The 26737-nt window shown below is 39.5% G+C and overlaps 1 protein-coding gene across 4 annotated transcripts in view; it reads left to right on the top strand.

Annotated features, from left to right (window-relative positions):
- PCNX1 (pecanex 1) overlaps positions 1-26737 on the top strand; it is a 121700-nt gene that overhangs the window by 56439 nt on the left and 38524 nt on the right. For 3 of the 4 annotated variants that reach the window (XM_084847712.1, XM_084847686.1, XM_084847704.1), the window contains exons 7-11: positions 7703-7835; positions 16095-16279; positions 23740-23830; positions 25347-25404; positions 26365-26582. In XM_084847712.1, the coding sequence (XP_084703838.1) occupies positions 7703-7835; positions 16095-16279; positions 23740-23830; positions 25347-25404; positions 26365-26582 (685 nt within the window). The remainder of the gene's footprint in view (positions 1-7702; positions 7836-16094; positions 16280-23739; positions 23831-25346; positions 25405-26364; positions 26583-26737) is intronic. The other variant, XM_084847694.1, reaches the window with a different exon arrangement.

Raw genomic sequence — 26737 nt, 5'->3', positions numbered from 1 at the left:
GGCCTGTTAACCTTTCTTCTGATTGGTCTGTTCTAGTCTTGGACTAAGATGTCTTGGGTCTCACCACTCAGTTTTCTTTTTTGTTCATTCTTGTAGAGGCTAGAATAATAATTTATTGGTGAGATCTGTTGAGAGAAGTCCGCTCAAACAATTGGACTTTGTCTGTCTGTCTCTTCCTCCTTGCAGTCCCACACCCCATGAAAATCTGCTCCCAAGGGTCCCCCAACCTTCCACAGGAGATTTGAGGGAGCACAGGATGCTGTAGGGGGGAAGACAGTTGTCCCACTGTCAGTTCCACCGATGAAGAAGTTCTGTCAGTGGAAAAAAAATGTGGGATTTCATCCATGTTTAGGAACTTATGCAGTATTATGTTGGCATCAGGCCAATGTGATAACAATACCGCCAAAACAAAGCCTGACTATTTAGTGTTAACAGCTGTTGGAAGAATAACTGATTAATGAATAGGCTTTAGATAGTACCTGCTCTTGATGGTTAACCACACTAAACTTTGTGCAGAGTAGGTCACAGATACTTACTTGCTTTAGGTGCAGTAGGGAAGAATTGTTTCAGTGTGTACTTTAAAGTTTTGGAGTAATGTATATTCCTACTTGTGAGGCCTTCAGCATAATACTGTAAATGATTAGTGTCTCAGAACTGGATTGCAAATATAATGAAGATATAATCACACAATCCAGCGAGAATTTGTGGTGTACCTAAGCACTTTTGAAATCAATTGGATACCATCATTCTTTCTAGTGGACATTAATTTATCTTATGTTTATAAAGAACTGGTGTGTTGAACTATCACTGTGGTTACCTTAACATACATTATATAAACCACCTACTATTCATATCTTCTGATATCAACCTTTAGGCAATATTGCTGTCATTGACTTGGGAATTTTGGTCAGGATGTGAGATGAAAGAGTTACTTTGTGCTCCTCTATCCCATGGTGGGCTTGAGGCAGAAATGTGCAGGAAGTTGGGAAATATGCTCTCTGGTGCTCTCAAGAGAAAAGAGAGCACAAGAAGATTGAATCTTTGCTGAACCAAGTCTGGCTTGGAAGTTTACTAAGGAGCAGCCATCTACTCCTTAACTGAGAATGATGCACACACACCCCTCTCTCAATCTCCACTATTTCAAACTGCTATAGCTTTAAAAACACAAATGGAATAGTCTTGTGCTTCTTTACCCAAAAGTTTGTTTTGGATCAGGACTCACTTCATACAGTCAGCAGCAGAGCCTGATCTTCAACAGTCCTATCCTTTTCACTAAATAACTATGCATGTCATTAACAGCTATACATCCATTTTGGGAAATCTCATCTACTTGGGGATACCAGCTTATAGAATTCAGTTTGTGACTCAGCAGTGAGAGAGCTCAGCCCAGAGCTGTACCTATATTTTCAGTGAACCTGTACAGATTTCCATTCTCTGATCCAAATAGAGCCAGGCTAATTCTCATGCCGCAGGGTTCCCATTGCTTCTAGCCCCACAGTACACAGTTTCAGCAAGCTTGTATTTAAGCATAAGCCTGGTAGCCATAGGTGAGTAGGAACTGCATGCCAGCAAGTTCATGGAGTTCCATGCAGGTGAGAGAGTGGGCTAACAGAGGAGAGTTTGAGCACCCACCCTCCTCTGTGCCCAGCATAGAAACTATGTGGGCTGCTACAAGATGGATGGAGTTCTCTGTTACGCCTCTTCTGGCTGCCAGCAGCCCAGAAAAACATTTTTGCAGGCCAGTAACTTTTGTGCATTTATTTACAAGGCTGAATGTGCAGGTTCTTTACTGCTTGCTTTCCCAGTGGCATTTTCACATGCTGAATCTTTTCTATACATTATAAATTCTATCGCAACTTGTTTAGCTTTTTGCACTGTAATGATCAACTTGTTTGGTATACTTAATATGTGTTGCCTGCTACTTATTCTGTTAGTTTTCTGCCTTACAAAGTGCATGTGGAAGACGCATATGTTAAGGGCACTGAATAGAAACTGTGTGGAGACAGATACATTTGCAGTGTGATTCTGAAGAGTGCACAAGCAGATTACATGTGAGGGCCACAGGGGATCTCTATTAACAACCACTGCTTGTTTTCCTTTGGCAGATAAAATTCTCTCTGATATTTTTGCTGTGGTACAGAATCTTCTAAGTGGAAACTGTAAGCTGTCTTTAGAACAGAGTGCAGTATGGGAGGTTTTTTTCTAGGACAAGTATTGTAGAAGATAGTGTTGATTCTGGAGTAGATTTCCTAGAATGCATTGAATGAACTGGATCTACATTTGTGCCAGCAAAGATAGGGCCCGAGTTTACTGGCTGCTTACTGATCCATCAGAAGGTGCAAAATCCTCACTACTCCTCCACAAAGCTTTTAACTGGACTATGCATTTGTTTTATCAAGGTTATATGTTAAGTATCTGCCTAGGAAATGTGCCAATACTTATAATTCACTCGTTAATGCTCCAGAGCCATCCCTGGATTCATTATGATTATAGAACAACAAGTTGATCAATCAGTAATGCAGATAGGACTCTGTGTGAGTACAGTGGGAAACGTTTAAATAACTACTCCATAATGTCCAGGTTTAAGAAACTGCTGTTCTTGTATGGCTCTATCATGAAACCTGTCAACAATGTGCCTCATCATGCACTAAAGAATAGTAGCCTTTTTATACCATTTCCTAAAAGCTTTAGCACCAGGGAAGTATGTACAGAAATCCATCTTTTCTTTGATTTTTTTTCCATATAAAAATGTATCTTGTATGCAAAATCAACCAGGTCATATAGAATTATACTAATTCAATTCAGATCAGCCTCAACAAAAACACACACCAAGAGAACCACCTAAAGCTGCACTTTTAAATGCTATTTTGTTATTTGCCATGTACCTAATATCTTGCTTTATACAATACATGGTCTTCCTATGTTGCCTGTTGTCATTTTTTAAAATACCTTGAGGATTAAAATTCAGGCTTCAACATTTAATTTAACTATTTTCCCTCTTTTGTTTGGAGATTTGTTTAAAGCAGGGTGGGCAACTTGTAGCCCTCCAGATGTTTGGCCTACAACTCCCATCGGTCCTAGCCACCATAGCCAATGGTAAGGGAGGTGGGAGGTGTAGGCCAAAACAAGCAAGGTGCCCAGACCTTGTTTAAAGCATATCAGTGATCCTGTTTGCACAACACAACAGGTTATTGTCAGTTAAATACACCATTTTGAATATGCAACCCCCAATTAGGGGTTTCGCCATGTTGTATGAACCTGGCCACCGTGGGTTAAACAATCCTCACATAACTCTTGATTAAGTTGGGTTATGCGAGGATTGTTTAACCCTCAAATGACCCATGGTGGCCAGGTTTGTATGATATGGCGTAACTCCCAATTGCAGGTTGCATATTCAAAATGGTGGCCACATGTGTCAGGCACATGCTGTGGCTCATTGTGGGTTAAAATGTCATGCAAACGGCCCACTATGTCTACTCTTCTGTGGCTTTTAAAAAACGGGTTACTTTCAATTTAATCTGAATAATAAGACATTTCTGCTGCTTTTGAAAAAACATAAATATTCAAGAACTTTTGTTTTGCTTGAATTTTAAAATTGAGTCTAACTTGAAGAAATCAGGGGTGTTATGTAGTTGAAAAGGCCAAGTTTTAAGTATGATATTATAGCACTAGCCATAACAATTGTACCAATTGTTCTGTAAAATAAACATGTATATAACTGTAAACATATCATAGGTAATTTGAGAAGACATGTTGAGGAGACATATAGAGCAAGTCTATATAATGAACACACATCCTACCACCCAAAAGGGGAGGGAGACAACATAGTTATCTATTTATGAGTACCTTGTCCTGAATGAGGATCCCCAAACAGGACCTGATTCTGTGGTCAGTACAATATCAAAAACCTCCTGTTGTATGGCATTGAATGTTCTTACACAACCTATTTACATCCTATGTAACAGTGTACTAATAATTGTGAGTTTTCACAGCTGGTAGGCTACCTAAAGCATGAATCTGCAGGTGAGAATTGGCTATTGAAGATGAATATCTAATGGCAAGACTACTCTAGCACATCAAATAATTAAAGGATATAGTCTTACATGTCATTTAACACTTCAAAACCTTGCCAAATTATTCTGTTTTTCCAGTAGAAAGGAACATTCATGATATGTAAGGCTGCCTGAGAGGGTCATCTGTCAACCTTTACAAAATACTGTAATCATAGTCTTAATAATGTGAAGCCATGCAGTACTCTGCATTGTTTTCTTAAACTACTCCAGTGCTTGAATTCTTAGCATATAGTGGGTGATGAACTATCACTATAGTAAAACCAGTGGGGCACTGTGAGGCACTTCCATACCTATTTTATTTTAAAATGCAGTAATTCATACCTACAGATTGGTGTTGCTTCCCATGTTTTGGAAACAACTATATATAGAATTCTACTGATTGGAATCGAGTAGAAATCAACATGCATAACCTAGTGATGACTAGAACTGGGAGAGGATTCACGACACCATTCTGCTATTGATATTGCATCCCTTTAGACCATTGTGATGGATTTTTCATCCCTTGAACCAGTGGCACAGCTGGCCACTACAATAGCAGATCCATGTGTGAATTGTACCTTGATCCAGCAAAAAAATCTGTTCTCATTTTTTCCAAGGATGTCGTAATAGTTATTTTTTATATTGAACTAATCACACTAGTTCCCATTTCAGCTCAAGCTTAGTATTATGAGAGGATTCCACTCTCCAGCACTGAGAGAAGACTGAGCAAAGGATAGGTTTGCAGCTGTCTGCAGTACATAGTGTTGTCTGGATTACAGCTTTGGGGTCAGTTCAGCCTAATGCTAAACCAAGGTTTGGTACCAGTTGAACTTGCCCTTTGTTCACTTCTGGTCCCCTCTCCGCCCATCCTGTGCTCTGGTTTCCCACAGTCTGAAATCCAGGAAAATAGTTTATTTTACAGATTACTACATGGCCATATGGGACTGCGCTTTATAATTGATGTGTTTCAGAGTGTGTAATTCTTCAAAAGTACAATTCAGTGGTGGCTTTTCAATGTAATTTTATGATGTCAGTTTATACAATAGTAAATGTTGCTATATCACATGCTGTGTCAAAACTTCCTAGAGAAAATAGTAAAACATTTAAACCAAAATACATCTTTTTAGAAATTATAAATATATAAACTGAAAAGTACCCCCCCCCTCAAATTTTGTGCCAGTCTCCACAAATTAACCAGGGTCCAATGCCCCTGGTCTCTAGCAAGGCAGGAAACTCATGTCCAGGACTTTGTGGGCATTCAGCAGGAACGCTCTAAAAGCTCAGTTGGTGGAACCTCCCCTTCCCCAAGGAAAAAAAAGCTTTACCTGGGTGTAAAAAAGGGTAATGGGTGGATGAAGCCTCACTAGTAATGTACCACAACACCCCTACTTATCTGCATATGACATATAGGGTGCCATTTCCTGACAAGAAGTTCTACCAGGCTCTGTCCCCCGAACCAGACATTTTCAAAATCACAAGTTGGCAACCCCGCACACACACATGCACACAAATAAATTTGGGAGTACTAACCAGTCCTATTCCCAAAGGCTCAGGATGAGCAGTGATAAACATCTAGCATTAAACTAAGTGGAAAAACTACCACAGGAAGCAACAAAAGCCTGCTGGGCTCGGACCACTTTCTGTATGCTCTTTCTATCACTTCTGGAAATGCTTGGCCTGAGAGAAGGGGTTCCAAAGTAGGAACTCTTTAGACACTCTTAGACACTCTTCAGTGCTGCTGCTATGCTTAATTTAGACAGTATTTTTAACTTGCCAAGTGGCTTCCACAGCAACCATGTAAGGTAGGCCAGTATTATTCACATTTTAGAGATGGGTAACTGTGGCAGAGAAAGAGTGAATTGGTCACGCACTGGGGCTATATTACAGTTGGAATTAAAACAGTGGTCTCCAAAATCCAAACTCAACTCTCTGTCCATTGGCCTGTATTAACAATGGCTATAATAGTGACAGTAGCTATTAGTTGTCCAACTAGTTTTTTTTTCCCCCTTGCATTAGGAAGGAAGTGGATTGATCTCCTTACTAAGCAAATTCAGGAGGATTTACCTTTAAAAGAGACAAAGAACTGCATTTTGTGTGTTGCCGTTGGGCCTATTTGAGCCAGGGTGAATTGATTTAAATCAACATGATTTAAATCACAAAGAAAAAAAGCATAATTTAAACCAGTGATTTAAATTAAGTTCCACATTTTGTAATACATTCATTTCCAGAACAGGCATGGTTGCTAACTAGTTGCTAGAACAGTTCAAACATATTCCTTTATAACTAAATGGAGCCTCTGTACACCACCCTCCAGAATTGTTGGTCATACAGTCCCCATGCTTTTTACACTACAGAATTATATTTGCTTGGAGGCAAGGGGGCAACTGTGAAATTGATTTTTGTTTGGCTTTCTGCACATGTGCAAGGACTAAGGCCAAGGTCCAAAGAAGCATGAAATTTGTTTCATTAACCCAAGGGGGATTTAGGGTTTTTTTCTCTAAACTCCTCTCCAGTGGTTTAGATTTTAATATAGAAAAGCAGGCTCTAACTCAGTGTGTTGTGTTAGAGGTTCATGAGTTCAGTCTAACTGATTCGTGTAGACTTGGGCTTTGTTTTCAACTTTTGTTTAAAACCAAGTTATATTTTAAACAGCACACTTAAAATAGCATTTCTTTAAAATCAGATGTATTTATTTTTAATGGATTTTTAACCTTCCTGGTTGGGACAATAGAAATATAGCTGGATGGCAGGGATCCCTGACACAACACCTGCAGGCTCTTTCAGTGGTGCCTGTGAATGTGTCCCCAATGTGGTACCTATGGGCACACGGAATTCTTAATTTTTTTTTTTAATATACATACATGGATTTGTATGAAATACATACAACTTTCTAGCAATTATACATGGGTTTAAAAAGTGGATGAAATATCCAAATAAGTATCCATTTAAGGGTGGCATCTATATGCCACCCATTCAGATATTGAAAGCATTGTAAGATCCTCAATCCGTTGCATTATAGGACGTGAGTGTTTATCCTTCCAGTGTTGTAATATCAGTCTATTAGCTGTCAAGAGGATGCAGAGAATCCATTTACATTAACCATTTGTTAATTTCCATGGAGTAGGTAGATAATTTAAAAGAGCTTCTACATCAATGAGTATTAAAGACTGTTCCAGTACAAAATATATCTGTGTAATAACCTCCTCCCCAAAAGAAGCAACTACTCAACATTGCCAAAACATATGTTTAAAAGAAGCATTAGCTGAATTAGGCAATCCCTTATTAAAGAGACGTGGTGTCCAGTATACATGAAACAAAGGTTTTGCTGAATAAGATGCAGCCTAAGATCCATAGACGAGATAGGTAGATGCCAAAGTAGCGATCCGTGGACTAGGCAGTTTGTGGTGGTGCCCACAGCATGGTCTCAAATGTGTCCACAGGTCCAAAAAGGTTAGGGACCCCTGCTGTATGCTATTGGTTTTTTTTAAGATGATAATTCCACCCTTAAACCGTCTCTTTGTGAGTGAACTCAAACCAGTCAACTTATTTGCAACAGAAGGAACAATTATTTTAACTTGGGGGGGAAAGCATAAGATGCTGTGAACATAACTGGACTGGTCTCCAATTTGACTTGGTCTGTCTTGATGCAGCAGCACAAGCCAGTGAGGAGGCGGTCACAGTTCGTCGTGAACGCAGCACATTTAGGCGCCAGGCAGTACGGCGCCGTCACAATGCAGGGAGTAACCCTACCCCTCCTTCATTGCTCATCGGCTCACCCCTCAGGTATGGTATTTGTGTTCCACCGTATCTAACGTGCATGCAGCTGATCACTGCTTCCCAATCCCAACGGTGTTGCAGAAATGCTTTGTTTTGCCGTCCCTCCCTCCCCATCCCAACCAACCAATCTCTTTGAGCTGTTACTGCATGCATTTGTGATCTTTTTGGATTGTGCATGTGTACACTACGTTATTCGTTTCTTCCCCTCCTCCTTCAAAATGAGTAGGCCAGTGAATGATGTCTAGGTCAGCCAAAGTGCTAACAAACTGACATAAAACTAGCTCTTTCATTTAACTTTGTCAAATCTTTCAGTTCCACTTTTCCCACAAACATAAAATGTAGTAATTGCATTACATTATGCATCTGTCCATAATGACAAATCTGAAAACAAGGGCTATGTGGTAGCAGAATTCAACTTGTGCAAAAAACAAACACATACACATTAGCTATTCTTAGACTCGAATAATGTTTTGGGGACATTATTAGCAGGTTAATCTAAAACCAATCCTTTAATGTGATGTATGTCTCAAGCTATTTGCCCATTTCAACCCTTTTCACAATTTTAAATTCTAAATCCTCAGTCATGTGCATTTCTACTTTAAATTCTAGGTGAAACAACACATTTAAGAAGCAGTCAGATACCAAGGAATAAATGTCCCAAACGTGTTTAGAAGTATAATAATTCTTAAAATTTAAATAGTTATAAAAGGCTAAAATAAATACCTGATTTTAAAGCACTGCTGTAATTTTGATGCTCATAAAGAAATGTCATGATGCCACATGTTTCTCCTAGCATCTATGCTACTGGATTCAAAAGAAAGGTGACATGTTTTAGAGTGGGGAATGTATTGGTAAAGAGTTGGAAAAATATTTCAAATTCTTGGCATCAAATAGATTTTTACAGGCTCATGCATGTATTTTCAACTTTGAAATCCAGGTTGTTGGTTTGGATCCAGAGTTAGATGAGTGGAACTCTGCTTTAGCAATAGGACTTTGCTGGCTACATAAACATACAGACAACAGACCCCTGTGTCTCTGCCAAACCAATTCCTGAGGGTTGAGGGATTCTCTGGAATGGCGTACGATGTGGGCACAGAGGGTTGCAGCAGGATAGAGAAAGCGGGGGACTTCAGTGGGGCTGCCATGGTCAAGCGGAAATGCCTTTCCACTCATACAGAACATCTCTGAATGTTTAAAAACCATCATCCCCTTTGTTCTTGGGTTCTTATCTACAGCAGCAAGAATCAGTGTTAATATGATGCGATTTTAAAGAATAAGGTACTGAAACAGAGCAAGCAAAATACAGAATAAAGAAACTAAATAGAAGTATAAATGTTATAGAATAAAACTATAGGGTAATGGGCCGAATAAAAATACAGAGTAAACACATTTCTATACCAAATAAGAGCTGTAATATACCAAGATAATGTGCATATGCAAAAATATTAAATATACAAGTTATTTCACATGAAAACATCATGTGATTTTTCTGGTGTGGTTAAAATTGCCCCAAATGCTTAAAAAGCATCACTGCTTATAGGGTAAGGCAGAAGATGATAAAATATTGTTTGTAGTCCCCAGAGAACATGTTGTTTTTACAGCAGTCTGCACCACCATATGCAAAGCTTTAACATCCCAGGATTGTAGCCATAGCTTACAAGCCACTGAGCAAATCCATTAATGCATTTGATAACCCGCGAGATGTTTGTTTCTTGGATTCCAAATTAAAAATACACATGAAATGGAGAGTACTCGTTGCGCCTATTTCATGCTAATCTGTACGTGAGATTAAAAGCCCTTATTTAACATTTCTTGATAGTTAACAACATTGTAATAGTGCCTGTTTTCTTCATATGGACGAGTAAATAGACTTGTAAAACTTGTCAGCTCCTAGGTTGATCATTTATCCTTAAATACTCAGAACTATCCTGGAACCAACCAACTAACTTAAGTTAGTGGTAGTGTCAAATTACTCCCTTAACTGTGTGAGAACCTATTTGTGGGAAGTGGTTTTATGCCATTTTAAACCTGCCACTCCAGGATTTTTCTGGTGTGGTTAAAATTGCCCCAAATGCTTAAAGACCTGTTTCATATGGGGTCATAATTTTATGGAAAGCTATTTGTGCGGATTGTATTTTCGGTGGCAGATATTATAAGACAAGAACCTTAGATTCTATTCATCCAAACAAAGTGAAGAGGTGTGAGGTACTTAAATGTGATGTGCCTTCTATTCTGTTCACATACAGTTATATACAGGAATAAGTGTCCTATTTACAACCATTATTACTGCTACTTTTATTTAGTACTCCATTACTACTGCTATTTTTATTTAATACTACTAGAATGATGCTAGGCACTTCTTCCAACAGGGAGAATCCCATTTCTTGAAGCAAGGTGATGATAACCTTCATGGTTTTTCTCTTTTCTTAATGACAATTCCTTCTTTCTCTGGACAGGCACCTTGGAAGCAGTAAAGTGAGGCCATACTTAAATCATGTTCAGAAGTATGAAAATGGACTCCTTCTTTGCTCCCTTATCACTTTACAGAAAAGTAAATTGAAGTAAATATTCATGGGAAAATGACCTTTGACAGCAAAAATGTGTGGTGTTAACTTTTCTGACCAGTAGATGTTATTATCAACCCCATGCTAACTATTCTTGTGAGTTATTGTCATTTTGCCCTTTCATCATGCGCATCTTCTGTTGCCCTTTCAACAAAGCAGGACGTTCCTAAGTAACAAACTTACTATGAGCTTTCATAGCTTTCTCCTATGAAGCCAAAATATTTAACTACTGTTGCCAGCCCTTATGTCTAGTTTCCCTGAGCCCATGCCTATCTTCTTTCCCTTTCCATCCTGTCAAAGAAATGAAAATGTGTATATTTTAGAAAGGGCTAAGAAAGTCTCAAGGCATTTAGTCACCCTACTGCCTGCAGTATAGATACCATGAAAGAAGAGGTGATGTTGAAAGAAGAGGTGATGTTTACTTTGATTTTTGGCAATGGCCAGAATAGTAATTTACATACCCTACTCTGTATATTACCCAAGGTAGTTAGGCAATACTGTTTCGTTTTTGTTCCAAACAAAATTCAAAAACATAAGAGAGACAGTGAAAGGAACCAGTAGGCACATAGGAAGCTGCCTTATACTAAGCCATAGTGAGTGGTAGAGGTGTTCGTTCTCTCTCTCTCTCTCTCTCTCTCTCTCTCTCTCTCTGACAGTGTTCTTACTGGCCTGTACATGGTGTGGCAATATATAGGCATCTGCCTTGAAAAATGGCAATGTGAATGACAACATGACTGCAAGGATTCATTGGTAGCATTTCATATTCATTGTGATTCCTCACACCCTGCTGAATATTTTCTTAGAGTTGACATAAATTGTAATTCTTCTTTACCTTCAACTTATAGGTCATATAAAGCTCTTTAATTTGTAGTGTTTTATGCAACAGTAGGGGGTGCTAAAGATTTTGGGGTAATAGTGGTTGTTAAAATTTGATTCCTGGAGGTTCCTGTTGCCAAGTAATGTTACCAAAAACATCTACAGCAGCAGAAAAATCCAATTTGGCTTTTTAAAAAAAAAAACAACCAAGCCATGTAGAGTATTTCATTTTCTTACATTTCATTTTTATAGGTTTATTGATAGCAACTATTCCAGTGAAAGAGAGACTCTTGTAACCCCCCCCCCCCCCGCTTCCCAAGTGTTTTCTTCTAAAGGGGTTTTACAAGTGGCAATGGTAAAATATGCTCTCGCGCTAAAGAGACTCTCCATTCCCATATTCCCTTGGGCAGTATCCTACCATATCATTGCACTAACACAAATTACATTGCGCTTCTGTAAGGGACAGTGCCAATAGCGTTAGCTTGTGCAATGGGATTCCCAAAAAAATCTGTTGCGCAGGCTGACGCTACTGGTGTTCCACTTGAGATCCCTTATGCTAGCACAACATAATTTGCATTAGCACATTGACACAGTAGGATACTGCCTCTTAGTTCTCATTTTTCATGTTGTCTTGAGGGAACTGGTATTTACACTGAATTACATAAGTCACTTCTTTAAAATGTAAAATATTTTAAGAGGTTTCCGACAGAAGCTATCTACAACTAACAAAACGTAACTAGACCTCTTGGTTAGGACAGTAAATGCTTTTCTGCTTCTAACACAGGGTTTAAGTTTGAATATGATTAATACAACAAGTAGTGTGTGAACAGCCATTTTTAAACTCCAGAATAGTTCTAGTTCTTTGATGAGCTTCTGCTGGACTTTAAAAACCTGGCTGTTCAGGCAGGCATTTGATGTGGGTTAGGGGTTTTTTAGAGCAGCGTTGTTTGTTGTTGTTGTTGTTCAGTTGATTATGTAAATTTGTTATTAGTATTGTACGCTGCTTAGAGTGGCCAGGTAGCCTGCCAGATGGGCAGCTAATAATAACTTTTTAAAAAAGAAATGTGGCTTTCCTTTTTGAAGGGTCATGTTGCAGTGTGCTGTTCTGTTTCTCTATGCAGGCTGTGTCTTAAAAATGTGCCTTATTAACTGTCAGTGATCAATTTTACCATGTTGAAATATGACATGTGAACTACCATCCTAAGGGTGTGCCTATTCAACACGAGTAACATTTAAGCATTCATAATGCAGGACCCATTATGGTATAATGGGACAGTTTTGAAAATTAAAACAGGTATTTTCACAATTGTCTCTTAAGAAAGTACCCTTAACATTTTAATGTCACTGAAATCAGTAGTTTGAATTCATCTTGCAGCACATTTTTGTGCCACTTGCAATGAAAATGCTAGTCAAAGACTTCCATTGCACATCAGAAGGGCCAGTTTACACGTGAATGCAGCCAACTATCCTCTGTATGGTGAGGAGTGGTTGTGCTTGCCTTCTCTTCAATCGTGAACCTAAGATAATTGAAGCAGACACTCCTTAGGGAGATCCAATTTTGCACAGTTCTTCAACTGTTATACAGTTCCCCTCAAGAGTGAGGGGAAAGATGTGCAAGTTGGGTCTATGTGCATACAGCTCTCAAGTTGTACCTGTCTAATACATTATCTTAAGTGCATGCTGATGACAAGAGCATACAGCCATATCTCTATAACGTAAAGAATATTGGCAGCCAGGTAAGCGTGTAAATCACACTAAGAAGGAATAGAGATCTTTAAAAGAAAGCTTTACAAAAACATTTTCCTGCAGATTTTTTTTGCGCTTACAATGTTGCTTCAATTATGTGAGTAGTGTGAATTTGTCAGATTTGATACTATTTTTAGGAGTGTTCTTAGTTACTAAGAAGGTTCAGTGTTTTGGAATGGGAATACAGTGATGGGAAGATGCCAAGGAAGAATTGCTTCAGTTATTATATAATAATTTTTGCATTTTTCTATTAGCAGTATTCATTAATTTATTAAACAATCTGATCGGAAAATTCAAAAATCATGATCATTTTTTAGAATGCATTGCTTTATATTTACAAAGGAATGCATGTTACAAAGCAATTGTAGACAAGAGTATTCCTATTTTACAAATAACTTGTGCTTTTTTTTTAGTCATTAGAAAGTAGCCTAATTAACAAATGAACAAACAACAGTGAGCTTTCAAAAAACAAATTCAAATTGAGCCCAGGCCTTAAATACATGTAGAAAGGTGGGATATAAATTGAAATAATAAATAATAACTTAATCCAGCTATTAGGGGTTTGTTCTTTTATTTTGTAAATAGTTTCTGTTTGAGTCAAAAAGCCTGTTCCAATTAATAGAAGCAAGGGTATCTTTTATATTATTGTGTCCTTTATATGAAGAACTTTCAAGCTAAAAACTTGTTTCCCATTCTAAAGTGTTGTCCATTTTTAATATTTGAATTACTGTAGCAAGTATTTTGTCAGTGTTAAATTCAGTGGGCAGTATCTAATGCTGGCAATCCACCTGCTGTAAACTTGTTGCACTAGTGGGAATGACCGCTAGTGCAACAGGAAGCCAGCACAAATGAGGAAGCTGGCTGAAACCAGTGCTTCCAGAATGGGAAAAGTCAGCAGAGCTCCCTTCTGCAAGCTCTGTTCCATCCTGGAATAGGGATGTACAAAAGTCACTTACCTTTTCGCAGCTTGGCTTCGTGGTGGGGGGGAGGCGCTTCGCTTCCCCCCCCCGAAGTTCAGGCGAAGGGGGGGAGGCTTCCCGCCTCGCCCGGCCGAAATTCAGGCCGGGGGGGAGGCTTCCCGCCTCGCCCGGCCGAAATTCAGGCCGGGGAGAAGCGCCCCGTCTCCCTGGCCGCAAAACAAAAAGTAAAAAAAAAAAAAAAGACCCCTTGATAGGCTACGTGACGATTTATGTAGCCTATCACGGCTAGATTTCCAAAGTCAGCCGGGATAGGCTACGTAAATCGTCACGTAGCCTATCACGGGTGACTTTGGGGGGGGGGGAAGCGTGTATGCAAATGGCGGCAGCCCATGGGCGCCGCCATTTGTGTTCCTTATTTTGGCACGTGCCCTTATTTTCGCCGTAGTCTACGTAAATCTTTACGTAGACTAGACGTGCCAAAATAAGGAATGCAAATGGCGGCGCCCATGGGCCGCCGCCATTTGCGTACGCGCTTTTTTTTTTCCCAAAGTCACCCGTGATAGGCTACGTGACGATTTACGTGACTTTGGAAATCTAGCCGTGATAGGCTACGTAAATCGTTACATAGCCTATCATGGGTGTTTTTTTTTTTTACTTTAGGGTTTTGTTTTGTTTTTTTGCAATGGCGGCGGCCGGTCGGGAGACCGGCTGCCGCCCCCGCCCGCGACGAACCACCGCCGTGACCCGCCTCCGGGAGGGACATTCGCCAAAGGTAAGTCCCGTCCCGGGGGGGCGGAGAATTTCACCGCCGATTTCGGGGGGCCGAATGCGTTGGCGCTCGGCCCCCTGAAGATTCGGGGAGAAGTTCTCTGCCATCCCTATCCTGGAAGCAGTAGTTTTGGCTAGTTTCTGGTTGCGCTAGCCAGTGTTAGCTTCCCTTTGCACTAGCGGTCATTCCCACCAGCGCAGCAACAGTATTGGATGCCTGTAATCTTTTAACTAGTTTTATTTTGTCCCCCAATACATTATATAAGGACTGTACTAAATTGTGCCATCGAGGTGATCACCTGCCCCAAACTGCTGCTTTGTTCCAAGTGTATTGTTGTATGAATTCATAACACACTTCTTGCGTAAATAAATACATAAATATATTTGTCCACTATTTTATTTATTTATTAATTTATTTCTATACCTCCCAATAGCCGAAGCTCTCTGGCCGTTTCACAAAAATTAAAACCACAAAGTCAGCTTAGGCTGCAATCCTATACCTATTTACCTAGGAATAAGTCACATCGCATTCAGTAGGACTTAGTTCTGAGTAAACATGCATAGGATTGTATTGCTAGTTACATTTAAATCTTCTTTCAAAGGGATACTTAATCAAAAGTATGTTATGACTTCTGCCTAAAATACATCAACATCAAGAGCATAACACTTTAGATGGTAAAAGCTTTATAATTTTTTATTTGTATGTGGTCCTCACAATTCTGCTATAAGGTAGGTTACTGCTAATGTTTTACAGATGGAACAGCTGATGTTAAGCAGCCATGAACTGAATCCAGAACTAAAATATATTAGACTGCCAATATCTGCAGAGCATATCAGTTTCACAGCATGCTTAATAATAACACAGTTCTGTTGGAATTATTCAACTTCCAGGAAACCATAAGCTCTTTTCCCTCACCCCAAATATGTGAATATTCAAATATATTGAAATACTATATACAGCATGGTTGCATATAAATATCTATTGTTAATTATTTTAAAACCTATTTTAATTTGGTAAAGCAACTGCATTACGCATTTACTATTAAGACTTCCTATACTTTGGCTTTGAACTTGGATGAAAGAGTGAAATTTGCAGTTTGTTAGCAAAAAAGAGCACATATTACTTTTAAAGAGAAATACTATATCACTTCTCGATATTTAACACCATGACACCTGCTTAGGATAGGACTGCGTGCGACAGAGAAAGTTCTGAAGTAATAATTCCAAGGTACTACTTTAGGGGTCTCTCAGAATAAGTACTCAGCTGATCTTTGTTGTTGTTCCCTAATATCCTGGACATGTTGTAACATGCTCGTTTTGTATACAGGCTCATTCACTATGGTATACTTCTTGCTAAACTTTTTTAAATATAAAGAAGTGTTAAGTTGGTTTCTAGCTGTTGTTTCTGTGTTTTTCCCTGTAATGTCTCCACCATCCATGTTCTTTCGTAGCCTTCAAGATGTTCAGCAAGGGCAGCAGTCCACAACCCAAGTCAAAGTCCAGCCCCGCCCCCATTCCCAGGCAGCAGTGCTCAGCGCTAGCGCCTCCTTGCTGGTGAGAAATGGGAGTGTCCACTTAGAAGCATCACATGACAATGCATCTGCTGTCGGCGGCAGCAGTTTGCACGGTGAACTTGGTATGCAGGCCTTCTGTAACCTTGGTGAAATCAAAGTGTTTATGATGCAGATTTATGGCTTATAAAGCACTGTAACTTGCTTAGTCTTAGCTTCATTTCAGAATGTTGTGGGTGTGTTTCTTGTGGGAAATTGCTTCTGGTCCTTTTCTTTCTTGTTTGCCACACTTCATAGGTTAAACTATTATGTTAGAACTGAATCAGTGTTGAAGATACTGAATTAATTCTTCAGTCCTGTATTGTGTCACATCAGAGTACTTCAAGACACCATGCCTCAGCTTTATGCAATGTTCTTAAAGGCTCTAATCAGACATAGGGCTATAAGTGGTGGTAAACACTCGTAGATCAAGAATGTATTATTTAGATGTCAGCACTAATATCCAGAATGCCAGTAATAAAACTATTTTGTATTAAATGCTACACTTGTAAATCATTAACTTGCAGTTCTCAATATAGCATGGACACTTGTAACTGCTTTGCAATATTGATCAAAACATCCACTTTCTGTAGTTGAAAATATGACTGGATTTAGGGAACTATAAAGATGGGAAAGCCATGGTGCTCTGTGTATCACGTAACCTTTTTTTAAATAATTGAAGCAGTGACATGTTGAAAACATAGTATTAGTAACTTTTTAACAAATTGATTTTGAATTAATGTCTAATTACAGTTTGTCATAGGAATAATTTGCAAATAGTGTTTAATGTTGGACTGTTGTATTTGTACCAGAGCACAAAATGTTATATGATGACAGCTGAATTATCAGATTTTTTTATACAGAATATTTTAAGCTGTAGGGAAACAGTTACTGCTTGGCAGTTTTCCTTTTTTAGTGTGTGTGTGTGTGTGTGTGTGTGTGTCGGGATGGGGGGGACCTCACACAAGCCCACCGTGAATATAAAAGCACTCTTGAATTTAATTTTAAGTAATTTTGATTTTAATGTAAGATGCTCTAGAGATCTCATGAAAATACTATTTTATTCTGAGCTGGTCTAGAACTCTTTAACATCAAGATATTCAGCAAAGTAATCAGGGTGAGCTTTCACCCCCTACATACATGCATTCACATAACATTAGTAGTGGTTTCTTTAAATATAATTTTTTCTTCATTTTGACAAGTTTTAGAATTTCACAGATAATCTAGGAATTCCAGATGTCTCATTTTCTTGTCTGTTAAAACTTTTACTATTTTTTCCTCGTGACAAAATAAACTTTGGAATTTCGTGTTGCCATCACACGATTAACTGAGAACAATAAAACAGGAATATTATATTAGTGACTGCCTTGAGGGTTCAGTGGATAGGAAGGGGATCTTTACCATTAAAATGGCAACTTGCACACTGCAAGGATCTTTACAGAATATTGCTTAGCTTAAAACGTGCTATTCTGCTATTTTATCCACATTTTTCTAAGAGTATGTCTCATCAAATTTAGTGGGAATTACTTCAGAGTAGACAAAGCTTAGGTTTGCACTCCACGGTTTTTAGCTGTATTATTGGAAGGTGTTGAATCTGATAATTAAATAATTAGGCTTATGGTAGGAGTGTGCCCTGACCACAAGATTTGGTTTAGACCCCAATTTGTCAATTCAGACGACAGCCCAGTTCAGCTGGAACAGCTTGGTGGGCCTCGGGATTCGACTCAGAAACAAATCAAAATCTCACTTTGGAAACCTGAAGTTTCATACCTCCCCAAAGAGTATAATTAAAAAGCAGCAAATGGGTATAATGTTTTCACTTTTTGACAGAATTGAATGAAATATGCAGGCATAGTTAACCCTTTTGAGGGAATGAAGCCTGCCAAATGTCAGACAAATGGGTGCAAGGGGGCTTGTGCTGGGCATCTTTAAATGTTGATATTTTTAAAACAGGATCTTTTTTTTTTAAATGTCCAGGCATAATTGGATGATAGTTGCAGCTACATAGTTGCAGATATGGGGTTGTAGCCTGCCAAATTTCAGATGGATAGGTACAGAGATTTTCATGCAAGAGCAGCATTTTCAGTTTGAGGGATTTCCAAAAAAAAGGATTCACTTAGATCCCCCTGGGAGTTTGGGGGGAGTTTGTATGAAGATGGCGTACATCATAGAGGTGGTCGTAGGGTTGAAATGTCCAACATTTCAGAAGGATATGTTCAGGGAGTTTTGTACTGGGCACCTCTAAAGTTGATCTGGGAAAATTTAAAAGGGGGATTCACTATCCTGCCCTTTGTGTTTCTGGGCAATTTGTATACATACATTGTAGAGGTGCCCATAAGGAAGAATCCTGCAAAATTTTAGGGGAAAATGTACAGGGGTTAAGGAGTTCTGATGAACAAAAAACAGTTTTAGGATTTTATTCTTTGTTTTCTGCTCAATTTGTAGCAGCAAAGTCACAGAAATGTTTAAGTGCTTCATCCTTGATTGAGTGGATAGTTTACCCTTTATTGAGAAAATATATGAAATGGTCCACTGTAGAGCTTGTGCATATCGGATAGTTAAAAGGGGAGCCTTTAAAATTTGAAGTGTTTTAAAAAGAATTCCCCCCTCCTTTTGTGGGCAACTTGCTGTGTTCTTTGTTGTGTGACTCTGTGGGGGTGTTCAGACGATCATGGGGGTAAAAGAAGCCAGCAGCTTCTTCCCCTGCTCCTGTTGCACATGCGACTGTAACTTGCATAATTACCCATGCTGCAGCCTTTATTTGTTCTTTGTAAAATATAAACTATCCCCCCAAAACTAACTTTAAAAAAATCAAATAAAAAAATCAGATGCATTTTGAGATTTATGTGTGGGATTTTATTGGCATGAAAATAGGCTTAATTTCCTCTATTTTGTTCCAAAATTTCCCCAATCCCCTTTATGCCATGGGTATTCTATAGCCCCCCTCCCAGACCAGCAATTATAGGTTCCATCAGTATATTTCAAGCTCAAGATGTTCCACGGCCAAATTAGTTTAGGAAATACTATCCTAGATTAATGCTACTTCCAAAGGTTTGTGAGTGCTTAAAAACATTGTATTAGTATCTGGAAGCTTCCAGATGGAGGGTTTTTCAGTTGACAGCAGCAGGTAAACAAGAACCATGCTGATTGTGACTAGCCCGAAGGGCAGACTGTGGGCATAGCAGGACAGGTTCAGGTAGCACAGTCCAAAAGAGTGTGCTGGTTGTTTCTTCCACAAGGTACCACTCACTCCCTTACCCTTCTTTTGTGGTTTAGTGCTACAGCATTAAATCAGACACTGGGAAGCTAGGTAAGTTTGAGAACTTGGGGCAGTTTTGAATTCCTTTTGTATGCTTTGTTCTTAAAAACACTGTGTAACTTCAAACAGCAGAGAAACCTCTTAGGAAGGTTTGCAATGTGATCAGGTGCCATCTACTGTTGTGCTGAAATACTGCAGAATCAAGTTATGTTAGGGTTTTTCTTGTGCTTTTATTATGGCTGTGAACATTTGGATGTGGCTAATGTTACTAGCCCCCAGCCAGAGCAGTATATAGTGTCCATCACTGTTCTCTGGGTGCACCATATAAACTGTAGTTTTATTTCTGTTGTGTTGCATGGGGATGTTTTGGCCTAGTGTCATGACTGAATCTGCTACTTTCCTGTTTATATTTGGAGGTGATGGGCAGGGCTGCAGAGACTGTGCAACCAAGGCAGTGTTCTTGTGTTGCTGGCTGGCAGATGTCACAGCTACATCTACCTTTTCATCCAGTGCATTCTGCTGGAAGATTTATGCTTGCAAAAGCATTAAATTGTAATTCTTTTATTCAGAATTTAACACTTTATGACTTGGAGAGCTTCCCACTCTGCTGGCTGAGAGTCCAACATCAGAACAGGAATTAGACCCAGGAACTGGTGTGGCTAATTGCAGACATGCAGTAAGGCTTTTAACTCTTTCATTTCTCTCTCTTCACCCTCCAGCAGAAGCTACCTGTGCTATGTCACAAGCTGCTTTTGGACCAAATTTCAAAAGCATTTTGCATTACCAGGGACTGCTGTTCGAAAGAGAGAAATTAATTCCCACTGTGTCTTAATAAGCTATTGCATATACTTAAAGGACTTTCTGGATCACAACTAGAATTGCGCAAGGAAGTACCAAGAGCGATGGTAACTGCATGATCGGAAGATTCAGATAATGATGTCCCCTTACGGTGCCATCTAGAAGTAGCTACTGTGGTTCTCAGTCTGAATCCTACCATAAATAGGTGTTTTTGTTGTTTTTAAGTTAGGCGCTTAATAAAGTATCTCCTCCAAACACAGCTGCACTATATATCCTGCTATAGTGTAATAATTTCACACTTTGGTTTCAGTCCCAAGACCCTCAATACTCCAATGGTCAAAGCAGTGATGCTGGGAAAAGGTGAATGATGGCTAGAATTGAAGCCACATTGAGTTTAACGGTAGTGATAAACTTACTCCTGAGAAAGGGGAGAAAGCTTAAGCATTCTGGGCTGGTACACCACCAAGTACCACCGGTGGTAAATAGTCTATATCTGTAGTATTGATACATTCCGGTTAATGCTGTTGCAAAAGAAAAAAAGCACTGTCGTTAATTTACTTCCTTTTAATCATGCACCTCCATCTTTAGGCTGAATAACTTGTCTAGGATGGTGAGCCTGGAAAGGCAACATATTCTCCATTTAATCTCTTCCTGTTTTAAAATTAAATTGTAGGAGAAGCATAGGAAGCTGCCTTATACTGAGTCAGACCATTGGTCCATTTAGCCCACTATTGTTGACACTAACTGGCAGCGCCTCTCCAGAGTTCCAGGCAGGAATTTTTCCAGCCCTACCTGGAGATGTCAGGAATTGAACCTCGGACTTTCTGCATGCAGAGCAGGGGCTCTACCACAGACCTATGGCCTGGGTTTGTTGTCGTTGTTTTTGAGGAGGAGACTTTCTGGGGACAGAGTGTGGGTAAGAATGTGTTATCCCTGAGCAACCATAGAGACTCTTTTTTCTTAGCTGCCAGGGACTGCGGAGGAGCTCATACCTGATTTGCCTTGAATAACATGTGGGGGCGGGGGGAGACTTTGGATGCCATTTCCTACTTGGGGCAGTATCTAGTTGGACACTAATGCTAAAATAAGGGACTTCTAGTATAACACCAATAGCATTAGCTGACATGACAGGATTCGTCGAAAAACCCATCGTACCATCTAACACGTGAGTGTCGTGCTAAAAGTCCCTTATACTATTGGATACCGCCCTTTCTGTTTCTCAGCAAAACCTTTCCCTCTCAGTTAGGTTTCTCCAGACATGGATCAGGATGCCATTTATTTGCTGAGCAATGCAGGAAGAATGGTACTATGTTTGTGTAAGAGTGCTGACAAGGGTTATGGAACTGCATCCAAGAAATAACTTTTCATTCAAGGCATGGCCAAATCCACATTTAAATTCGTTGGTCAGATTGTACATTTGAATTCAGTCTGGATCATAACCTCTTAATAGCTTAGAATTTGACCATTCTTGTAGTGAGGGGGTTTGCTGGTTTTGTATATGAATAAAAATGGTGGTGGCAGCTCCATAATTAAAGTCTTAGAAATATAATTTTTTATAGGGTGGCTCATTCTTAGATGTTGTTGTTTTCTTTCCATTCTTGTGTTGTGTTTTGCTGGATCATCAACAGTAGTTTATCCTTTCTAAATATTTGATGTTTATGAGCTGTTGGCTATGTCCCCTGAATGTTTGTAGTACTATTTTTGTGATTTTATCCATGGGGCAAATCGTGGCTACCTCTAACATGATGTTAGACATCTACACAAGTATAGGGAAAGATATACACCATTGTGTGTGAATATTGTGTGCTTGTGTGTTGTGCCATCTGTCCTTGTGTTGTAATTTCTAACAGTGTGTGCCCGTGGAAAAATAGATATGTGTGTAGTCTATATTCATGTCAATGTACATTATTTTTGTATAGATACCTGGAAGTATATCTTTTAGGTATTGTGTGGAGTGGCCTTAAGTGTATTCTAGGGTTCCGTTCACACTGGCCTCTCAAAAGCAACTGAGCATCTCTGGCAGCCGTGCAAATAAGCCCACAAGAGTTACTGGCTTGCTGAACCACAAATATGTTGTCAGTTGTGGCATGTCAAGGGCCTAGAAGGAAAATAAAAGAACTAGCCATTACCATTTGCAAAAGCTTTCCTGCCTATTGATCTGAATATGATTCTTTTTCACCATAGGCAACAAGGCAAGTGGCTATTTACAAGTTTTAATCTGCACATAGGATTAAACAATATAGTATGCATTTGCTGAAACAGAGTAATTGTAAAGCTGATATAAAGTTTGCCACTGAGATTATTGTATTAATCTATCCTTATTCAGTTTATGGAATTGTTATAGGTCAGAACTGGGTTGTGGGGGCTTGTTTGATTTGGTTCTTGTGCCTTGTGGTGAGAGAAATTGACAAAACCGTGGTTGTGTGAATCTACCATTCTCTGTTTAAGAATAGAATAAGCACTTTGAGAGGAAGTGTCTCTGTGTGTGTATGCTCTAATTCATGTAATTTATCAAATGGTAGATAAAAACAGTATAGAACAGGCATTAGCAATAGATATACATTATACAACGTTTAGCATTCATAATGCTGTTTAGATTAGGGTAGGTATGAGGAACCTCAAAGCCACTTGTCTTTCTATCTTGTCTTTGTTCTAGCCTTGCAATATCCCATTTAATCTAGCGTTCTGTTTTAACAATAACCAGTGAGATGCCACTAGGTAGCCCACATGCAGACCCTAATGAAGGCAGTTGCCCCTTGTTTGTATTACTAGTAGGAGGTGAGAACCAATGATAAGCCTATCATCCATGAATTTTGTAAAGCCACCTAAGCTAGATCTGACAATGAATGCCATATGTTAGTATGTGCTACTCTGAGAAGTACTTCCTTCTGTCTGTCTGAAACATACTATCAATCAATTTCATTGACTGAATCCTGAATTCTAGTATTATGCATTAGAAAAGTCTCTCTCCGCTCTTGTCACAATTCCTAAATTGCCACCTTTCCTTGGTTATTTTTTTCCAAAGATAAATAGGCCCAACCTACTTAGCTTTTCCTTATAGGGAAGATACTCTAATGCTTTGGAGTGTGGTAAATTAAGGAGAGGGCAGTCTTCTGAAGAAAAACACCATAGATGTTTTTAATGCATTGAAGCCAAGCTGTTTCATTTCTTTGTTGATCAGCTGTGTCAGTCAGTTATGTAGACCAAAGACAGGGTAATGAAAGGTGTGCATTACACAATCTTTTGAGGAACTGTTTGCCTGTGTTAATCTGCATTCGTGCTTGTGTCTAATTTGCCCTTGACCAATAAAATGTTCCCCACTTATGGTTAATGAAGTTTGTGTGTATCTATAATTTTTTTATGTAGATGAGAATTGTGTAAGAGGAACTTACAGCATATATATGTTTGCTATATAGCATATATATATTTGTTACTACAATCTACAAAGATGTGGCAGTATTTAATCTATCTTGACTTTCTCTTTAACAGGTAAGTTCAGTTCTACCCTCTACGAGACAGGGGGCTGTGATATGTCGCTTGTGAATTTTGAGCCAGCTGCAAGAAGAACATCTAATATCTGGTGTGTTTTTGAAAGCCAATTGCAGCAATGCTGATTTTAACTTTGATTAGGAAACAATTCTGAAATATTCGTAAGGGAGCAATCCTATGGCCCCAAACAGCATCTGGGGGGGCCATGGGATATTTCGAATCTGGGAATCTGTTCTCTGCCTGCCTCTGCCCCTCACAGCTGGCATGGAAAGAACCACACTGGCTGCCTCTTTGAGGTCAGGAAGTTGACCTTGAAGAGAGGGTAAAGGGGGCATTCTGGTGGACAGGGAGGGGGACCGGAGAGGCCAGGATATGAGGTATCCCAAGGCCTCTCCAGCCTCCTTTCCTCCCCCTCTAGAATGCCACAGCTTGATGTGCCAAAAAGCCCGTCTAGTGAAAATGCAGAGCGGGAGGAGCAGCAGGGGCTATGATTGCCCCACTGCTCCTCCTGCTCTGCACTGGATGCTTGTAAGTCTCTGAGTTCAGAGGCTTATGAGAACTGAGGACATAAATCATAAGATTGCACTTTTTAAGTGTCTGTGTATTCTTATGGAAGCCTAGAACACTTATAGAATTGAGGTTTAGTGTACAGGGGAACTTTTACATTTTGGTTCTTTTATATTTTTTCAAATAAGAATGCTTATTTATGTACTGAAACTAAAGTTAGTTCTGGGTTGAATAAGTAATTGGGAACTAGGAACCAACCTCATCTTCATGCTTATATAGTCATGTCAATTGTTCAAAGAACTTTCCTTATATTGTTAGAACCCTGAAAGTAGGCCAGTATCATGCTCTTCTTTTTCTTGCAGAACAATCAGTGTCAAGTTTCATTGCATTTTAGGGATGTTCTATTTCTGAGCTTTTTCTCCAAATTCTTAGCTTTCTTCTGTTCGTATAAAATATTAAATCTACATGTTATTTCTAAGCCCTCCCCACAAAATAAGTGTCTCTTTTGTTTACTGCAATTTTATTTCTATTTTAAACCGTTACTTTTTATTAAAAAAAAAAACACCCACATTTGTATGAAAGTTTTCAGATCTCTCCTTTTAAATGCTTTTAATCACTGGATGCCTTTGAATGGGGGTAACATTTTATGTTCAGTCCTGCACAGCATTTTAATCAGCTAACAGTTACTATTTTTCGTAGCTGCCACCCCCACCACAATCTTAAGCCTCTTCAGGCATCACCCCAAGCCATGGAGAAGAACTAAAGGTCTGGGGCCATCCTCTTTGCTCCAGCGGAGGTTCTTGGTTGGCGTGGCTACTTTGGGCAGAAAGCCCTTTCAAATAAAGCAATAATAAAGTTATAATCTTAGGCCCTCCTTTTCTTCTTAAAGGCAGCATTGTCCTGCCAGGAACGTGTCTCTCACAATTGCGTACAGGTTCCTTTTCCTTTGGTTAAAACAGTGCTGCCCTCCTTGTAGCGCCTTTATTTAATTTGGGGTACTGAATATCCTAGAAACTACAAAAAGTGTTAAGGTAGAAAATAGACTTGAATTTGAGACCAGAATAAGATATCAAACTAAAGTCATCTTCTTCTTGTTATAGTGACACGGATTCTCATGTATCAAGTTCTACCTCAGTTCGTTTTTATCCTCATGATTTAGTAAGTTTTTGCATTTGCTCCTATTTATTGCAAGCAGTTGATAAAATAGCATTTATTTTGTTGGGACAGTATACGTACTTTTGCCTGTTAAATGGGCACAGGACTTGACAGTTCAAGCCATCAGCAGCTAAACAGTACCATGTCTTCAGTGCTGCCAGTGATTGGAATATTGACAGCCATTATAATACCTTAAATAATGTGGGTCCTGAAGTGTGTTAATATGGGGTAGTATCCAATAGGGACCATGCGCCCATAGCCAGCCCTAGTCCACACGTACCCACCCCACCAGCCCAGGTTTGTGCACGGCCACACTATAGTGCTTCCAGGGGCAAGCACCGACCTGTCCCTTCCAGAAACAAACATTTCCGCTCATGTCAGTGCTTGTCCCCAGAAGTGCTATATGGTGAGGCTGGCCGCCTGCATGTGGCCCCTATTAGATCCTATCCATGGGGAGCACAATGCTACTACTGTTGTGGAGATGGGAAAGTGGTGTCCAAGCAATGCTTTATGTATGGAATCGATTGCATACTATCCATACTCAAGACTTTGTTCAGACTATTTTGATCTTTGAAGTGTCATTCTTCAGCTTCCTAGACGTTACTCTCATGAACTGAAATACTCTGAAATAATTGATTTTGCCTAGGGGATGGGTCCCTGAAGCTGAAGCCTGGATTGCATATGCACCATTCCTGCAGTTTCATTTACCCTTATAAAGGATCAATGCTGGTCTTAAACAGCTGCTGATCAGGCATCTCTGCTTGGAGTGAGATTAATTGCCGCTTGCCTCATCCATCCACCCACACACACAGTGCTCATAGAACCTTGTAAAGATGGTGGGGGCCAAAGGGGTAGTTCCCTGTTACAGATTCTGCCCCATGACACTTTATGTTTCTTCAGTGCTGCAGTTTATGGGCTGAAGACGTGAACTATGAAAGCAATTTATTATTGACTTTCTTGTAGCTTTCCCTCCCCCAGATCAGATTAAACAGGCTGTTGACCATAGACACTGATCTCCTAGAGCATCAGGACATTGACCTAAGCCCTGATCTGCAGGACCATCTGCAACCTCAAGAGGAAGCAGCCCAAAAAGTTAAACACTATTACCGCTTTTGGATCCTACCCAAGATCTGGATTGGCATCAATTTTGATAGGCTGACTCTATTGGCCTTGTTTGACAGGTGAGATGTCTGTGTATGTGTGTATGTTTGAGTTGAAGAAATTAAAGTGTCCACTTGAGGTTTTCATTGACTTCGTTCATATGCTAGTGATCAATGCTAATGCAGTATTCAAAAAAATGTTTCAATGGATGATCATTCCATCTAATGCCAAACTC

This window comes from Heloderma suspectum, chromosome 1 (assembly GCF_057233095.1).
Source record: "Heloderma suspectum isolate Gila_16-S chromosome 1, 16-S_ref, whole genome shotgun sequence".
Taxonomy (NCBI): domain Eukaryota; kingdom Metazoa; phylum Chordata; class Lepidosauria; order Squamata; family Helodermatidae; genus Heloderma; species Heloderma suspectum.
Note: the sequence above shows the minus strand (reverse complement) of the source record. Positions and strands in the feature narration are given on the sequence as shown.